Source organism: Monopterus albus, unplaced genomic scaffold (genome assembly GCF_001952655.1).
Source record: "Monopterus albus unplaced genomic scaffold, M_albus_1.0 scaffold134.1, whole genome shotgun sequence".
Taxonomy (NCBI): Eukaryota; Metazoa; Chordata; class Actinopteri; order Synbranchiformes; family Synbranchidae; genus Monopterus; species Monopterus albus.
The window spans coordinates 3,299,569-3,306,393 of record NW_018128014.1 but is presented as its reverse complement, the minus strand read 5'-3'; the positions used below and the strand labels follow the sequence as shown (position 1 = coordinate 3,306,393).

Genomic DNA, 6,825 nt, shown 5'->3' with positions numbered 1-6,825 from the left:
TTTAGAATGCTAACAACCTTTACACAACTTTCCAACAGTATATGAAACTCAAAATGTGTTCTGGAGTGAATATGACTGAAAATGTTCACTAATACGAGTCACAAATGGTAAAAAATGTTCACATTATGTTTACCATTGTTTTGGGAAATTTGATTGAATAAATGACATTTTTTGTAAGGCAACCTCACTTTTTCATTGCTCAACTATAACATATACTCTTACCAGCTTGTCAAAACAATGCTATTTATTGCTTTTTATAAAGAAATACAATTAATATTATGCAAAATTGAGTTCAGCCTTTTGGCCCGGCCCTCCACAATATGTTTGCTTCTCATGTGGCCCCATGGAAAAAATAATTGCCCACCCCTGGGTTAAGGGAACACTGTAAGAAACTGCGAGACGCTTTAGAAGTGGTCAAGTGGAGTGGTATTTATTCCGAGCAGCCCTGAATGCAGCACCAGTCGAACCCAGCCCCTGTCATCCTAGAAACCGCTAGAAGCTTTTATACAGATTGAAAAACAAACTCCAGACAACCGAGGCTGAACATAATATTTGCCATTGTAGTGGCGTTTCCGTACTGCTTCACTCATCTTTTGTTTGGCTTTTATCTCATTGTTCCCAAAAGTCTAAGCGGCTGATTTTTTCCTGTGTGACAGCCACAAAGATGACAAGCTAAACTAGCATGCTGTCTAGTTAGCTAAGACGAATGAGAGCAAGCAGGGTCAACCTTGCCTACCACTTAAGCACTGTCAAACTGATCCTGCTCTTTACACCAAACTGGCCTTAAATCCCTTTGTTCGTCCAATGCAGCTGTTACTATTAAAAGATTTAGAGCCCTAAACCCTCCTCACCCCTCTTTATGGCCCTTTATTCGGAACAAAACCACAACCTCTTCCAAACTATCCATCTTCCTCGCCGTATTTCCCCCACAAAACCTTCCACCTTAGGTCTTTCACTATAAGCACCTCGTTTTCCTTTATCTCTAGAACATTCTGTCATCGCCATCCCTCAATCTATACCCCCCTTCTGCAGCCATGGGCTACAAAACCAACTAAATGCCTAATTATCAAATCAAACAAACAAAATAAAAAGACAAAAAAAAAAAAAAAACTGAAACGAAAATAGCAGCCAAGCAGGGTTCCCACCACTGATTTCAAGCTAACCCCATGTGCTTCCTCTCCGGTTGAGAGCTAACATAAAGAGACGTTGCATAAAGTAACAAACACCCTAAACATTATTGGAACTGCTCCACGGGCTCTTTACGAACCTAGTTACATACAAAGATAAAGCACTAAACCACAACAGCTTCTATCGGTTTAGAAAACAAAAGATAAAAGTAAAGCTCACCATGATATCTGTGCTTCAGGGCCGAAAACCGAGCACGCACACAAGAGAAGGGCGTCACAGAAGGGTGACGCAATACGTAAGAACGTAATGATGCATTAAGGGAAGATCGTTGAAAACACACGCGGTAACTTCCGAGGCTTAGAAGTGAAGCCAATGCTTCATTCACTATTCACTTTGGAATTTTGTCTGAAGAATGCTCCAGACATTCAGGGAACCAATATTTTCCTGAAACGTGAAGAAATGTTAGTAAAGGTTGTAAATGTTCTGATTCTGATTCTAAAGGTTACTGATGAGATTCAAGTTTTCACTTAACTTGAAAAAATGCGAACTTTTAGCTATCCACAGTGACTGTCAAAGTAGTTATAGGCAACGTTGCTGTGAAAAAAGAAGTCAAATATCATGGAGTAGTAATCACAGAAAACCTGTCAGATAGAGAAAGCTTGAATCTCATCACTAGGTTTAGATTTGGCCAGGTTCATCTTTCTAAAGCTCAAGGGCTGTCAAAACTGTTATATCCTTTATATCTTTGTATACATCTAGAAACATGTTCTATTTCTCATAGGCTTCGCCCTCTAAGAGCTGTCGCTAGTGGGTTTATCCCTTGCGCATGCGCAGTCCTGAAGAGATTCTTTCGCGCCATGTGCCCTGCACTGGGCTGTCCCCAAAACAGGTCTGCTGCGATGGCATAAATGCCACTGTGACATGTGATCGCCTTCCTCTTTTTCTTCAGCAGTCTAAGAAGAAACATCATGGGTAAGTATGTTGGGTAAGTACACTCTCATGGCTGAGAGCCATTCCTCACTGCCAGACTCAAGTGCTGCGCCCCCATGACTGTGTGCCCAGGCTGCAATCTGTTTTTCATAACATGTTCCCACACCAAGCCAGCGCTCTCCCCCAGGCAGCTTGCCTGCAGCGAAGAAGCGCCGGGCGGTGGCGTTAGCAGCTAGCGGCTAGGCTAGGCTAGACTAGGTTAACTACGGTGACGGCGCGTACCCCCCTGGACTTCTCGGCGTGAGTGGGCCTGAGTCCACTGACTCAGTCCCTGCCATCATTGGCTCCCCCGGCTCTCCCTTGATCTGCTGGTCGACGTGGGTGCTGGCAGAACAAGCCTCCTCCGGTTCAGCTGCTTGCTCCCGCTGCCAGCTAGCCTCTGGCTTTTGGGGCTCTGCTGCGCTTCTGACGGAAATCATCAAAGGCGGCAGATATTGGGGCATTGATCTCCCCCACTGAGTGCCCCCGCTCCCTCCCATCAGACATGATGTGTGGCTTCTACAGACGGCACTGCGAAACGAGAGCTCCCCATCTGGCCAACTCGGCTTCCTGCCATTTTCCGCCGCAGGGACCCAGCATCTCCTTATCTTGCTTCCCAGGCAATGTGTCTTGGCAGGAGGCGGGCCACCTGTCTGTTCACGGGACCAGGTACTGCTCGCCTCTCGGCCCGCGTTCATTAGCGTGCATCCAAGGCAGGTGCAGCGACTAACAGTGTGACGACAAAAGCCTGAGTGGGATGCTCATTTTACGAGTTCTCCCCACAACGGAGGGCAGAGCTGTGGACCCTGCCTCTGACACACAACTGTCTTTTCAGGGCCACCACCAGACTCATAAGAGCAGTTTTCTGACAAATGTTCTCAGAAAAGAAGGAGAGGCTCTCTGTGTGTTCACGGTCTCTCTCACACACACACACACGGACTGCTCAGTTCTCCCCCCGCACACACTTGTGCCTTGGGGTGCACTTGACTTAGCCTTCTCCACAGCCACACCCCCCCTCCAAAAAAACAACTCCTTCCCTGGGGGTGAGGGCGCATCAGTGGCTAGTGGCAATGCACGCAAGCGCACCGCACACGTACGCTCGTCCACTGATGGAGTATTACACGGTGTGGCGAGAGGGGCTGTCCATGAACGTTCAGATGGACAAGCTGATTGAACTGGCCGCACCCTGCATCTTTCCAGGCACCCACCTGCTTTCAGCAGCGTGCTGGAAACTGATATCACTCCACCCGCGGGCTGCGCTGTGCTGACAGCAGAGCTGCAGGTGCCGTTAGCCGAAGCAGCTATTGTATCTCTGTGGTGCCACTGGGGCAGGAGCATGAGGGCTTCTTCTCGTGCTACTTCCTGGTTCCCAAAAAATCAGGCGAAAAGAGACCCGTTCTCGATCTGTCTCTCTTCACCAACTACATAGTATAGAGACAGTTTCACACGCTCACCACAACAAGTGCTGGAGTGTGTGCATCCCAGCGATTGGTTTACTTCCATCGATCTGTGAGACACCTATTTTATTCATGCACCTATTATCCCCAACAGGAAGTTCCTGCGTTCCTCCTCCAGGGGTGCATTTTTCCAGTGTGACAGTCTGCCCTTCGGCTATTCACTGGCCCCCCGCACATTTTTCCAAGTGTGTGGAAGTGCCGTTAGTACCGCTACACAGAACAGGAATCTGAGTCCTCTTTTATTTGACGATCTGAATGGCTGCGCATCCTCCTGATAGCCCCGGAGCACGCAAGCGCTCTCTCATCTGCTTGGCACGATCCAGCAGTGCCCTGTGTCAGTTCAACGGCTGTGGGCCTGGCCCCTGAACGGGACTGACTGGAGAGCCTAAGGTTGCCTCTGGCGGTCACACATGCAATTCAGTGCACGAGAGCTCCATCTATTACGGCACCTTAAGCTGCAAATGGTTGGTTTTTCAATGTTGGTGCATGGAGAGGGGCACAGCTCCCACTTCCTGCCCACTGTCTTAAGTCACACACGGTCACACGCAGTCACACACACAATTCAGTGCACGAGAGCTCCATCTATTACGGCACCTTAAGCTGCAAATGGTTGGTTTTTCAATGTTGGTGCATGGAGAGGGGCACAGCTCCCACTTCCTGCCCACTGTCTTAAGTGCTGAATTTTTCTACAGATCCTGGTAGAAGAAACCTGGCTCTGTCTACTATGTAAGCTATGCCGCTGCCATACACAACATGGCGTCCGCCAAGGCAAACGTGTTTGCGCGTTCCTCTCTTGAATGCCGGCTTTTTCTTCATTTTCTTCTTTTTTGTGTGTTTTTTGCTTCTTCTGCAGTGCACAAATGTCATGCACTGCTTACATACAACAGACAGGCATTGCTGGATATCGCCAATACACAAAGCCACTGGGAATTTCCTGGTTTCATACCACCGGAGCTACAGCTCATTGTTCACTCCGGCTCCAGCGACAATAACAACAACAATGGCAAGGAAAGCCACCATCGCCCACGGGGATCCCCCGGAGCACCAGGCACAAGCGAGCAGGCTGAAATCAGGAGAGCGACCTGGAGACAGAGATGCAAACGGGGCAGGTGAGGAGGACTCCATGCTAGGCCAAACGCTTGCGCTACCCGACCGCCATTACTCAGCCTCATCCTAGCTAATGTACAGTCTCTGGAAAACAAACTGGACGAGCTAAGGGCTAGGATTACAACACAACGGGAAATCAGAGAATGCTGTGCTCTAGTTCTCACTGAGACTTGGCTTTCTGACAGAGTTCCAGACTCAGCGATACAGCTACAAACACATTCTGTACATCAAAGCGATCGCACTGCTGCTTCAGGGAAGATAAAGGGAGGTGGTGTGTGTGTGTGTGTGTGTGTTTATTAATAACTCATGATGTGGAGATGTACGGACTGTTTATAAGCACTGTGCACCAGACGTAGAGTTTTTATTGCTGAAATGCCGGCCCTACTATCTAGCCAAAGAGCATAGTGCTGTGTTTTTAGCTGCTGTGTATGTTAGCCCAAGAGCTAATCCCTCTGTGGCTCTCAGCAAACTCTATGATGTCATCAGCGTGTAGTGGTTGAAAATAAACAAGGTTCCAGAGGTAATATGTAAGAACAGTATGTAGTTCATATTTAGATATTTGTAATAGTTGTGTAAGGCTGAGCTAAGTGTGTACAGAAGCTTGATTTGTTTCTGGCGCGGGCAAGAATATCTTGGGCTTCTTGACACCTAGGAGAAAAAGGATGGTTCGACAAATAAAAGTGTTTAAAATGACCGTCGACATGTTTTTTTTTGTTTGTTTTTTTTTTTTGCTAATACACATATCCAGTGCTACACAATCAGCGCCTACTTTAAAAAGCGGTTCAATAAACAGACGACAGTACCATGATGCGTGAAAGGCCAACGGATGTCTGAGGAGACCTGACGCACTCCCCTGTGATAAAAGAAGATGACAGTTCAGTGCAGCGGGTTTTTTTGGAGATCCCTGGTGAGGCAAATTTGGCAATGCCAGCCTGATTCAACCATCCACGCAGGAAAAGACAGTTTTTGTTGGGACAGCAGAGCAGCTCGACAGTCCTAAAGGGTTGTACAAAAGGTTCCTTTGCTTCAGGCTTTCTGAATAGAGCGGCAGAAATCCCCTAATGTTTCCCTCCTTTTGTCCAAAGACGAGGCGTTTCCAGAGAAAAGGAAGGATTTTAGTGCTGCACCTGAGCTCTCAGCCATGACAGTGCTGAACCAATAAATACTTCATGTCAAAATGAACATCCACCACATATGAAGAGAGACAGAGGAAAAAAATGCCACATGCTTGCGTCACGGTTGTTGTACTAAACCGGAGCCGGACCAAAAGAAATCTGAACAGATTGCACTGAGATCACTGGAAGAAGACACTAAATCAGCCGGCATTACTCTGTATGTTGCAAGCACCGGTCTCACTCTAGCCACGACAAGCACACTAAAGACAGTGCACCCAGATGCTGTATTTATCGCTGCAGGCGACTTTAACCAGTGCAATTTAAAGACTGTACTCCCCAAATATTACCAACGTGAACATTCCCACTTGGGGCAAGAACACTCTGGATCATGTTTACAGTAACATACGTGGTGCTTACAGGGCTGCACCCCACCCCCTCCTTGGATGCTCGGACCACAAACAAACCCTGTCACCAAACAAATTAAACTCTGGACCCCAGAGGCTGAAGGCACCCTGCAGGACTGTTTTGCTCAGACACACTGGGATGTGTTTAAAGCTGCAGCCACCTCAGAGGACTTTTCTGTCAGTGTACAGGACTATGCTGAGTATGTGACCGGGTACATTAGTACTTATATTTACAACATTGTGCCCACCATACAAGTCAGGAGGTTTCCCAACCAGAAGCCCTGGATAAACAGTCAGGTACGCCACATGCTGCGTGCTTGCTCTCATGCATTCAGATCAGGTGATGAGACGGAGTACAAAGCTGCGAAGTACAGACTGAGGAAGCTGAATGGTATCTATTCTACTGCTGACTCGGGACGGATGTGGCAATGCCTCCAGCACATCACAGACTACAGGACCACCACCAGCATCATCAGCTCCACAGACAGCCTGCCAGATGACCTCAACACCTTCTACACCCGCTTTGAGACCTCCAGCCACAGCACAGAGAAGAGGCACACGCACACACTGAGACCACCCAGCCCCCCATCTCCCCTCCACTAACTGTCTCACCAGGCCAGGTACACACAGTCCTGAGGAAGATCA

General features: G+C 47.9%; 1 protein-coding gene and 1 long non-coding RNA gene across 2 annotated transcripts in view; one reads left to right on the top strand and one right to left on the bottom strand.

Moving 5' to 3' along the window:
* The window catches only part of cct2 (chaperonin containing TCP1, subunit 2 (beta)), a 16,481-nt gene extending 15,026 nt beyond the window's left edge, over positions 1-1,455 (bottom strand). The window contains 1 exon segment of the mRNA XM_020613481.1: positions 1,348-1,455. Within this exon segment, the coding sequence (XP_020469137.1) occupies positions 1,348-1,350 (3 nt within the window). The 5' untranslated portion in view covers positions 1,351-1,455.
* A 591-nt stretch (positions 1,456-2,046) lies between these two features.
* The window catches only part of LOC109967713 (uncharacterized), a 9,921-nt gene continuing 5,142 nt past the window's right edge, over positions 2,047-6,825 (top strand). Inside the window, exon 1 of the long non-coding RNA XR_002275970.1 lies at positions 2,047-2,100. This is a non-coding gene — a long non-coding RNA (uncharacterized LOC109967713). The remainder of the gene's footprint in view (positions 2,101-6,825) is intronic.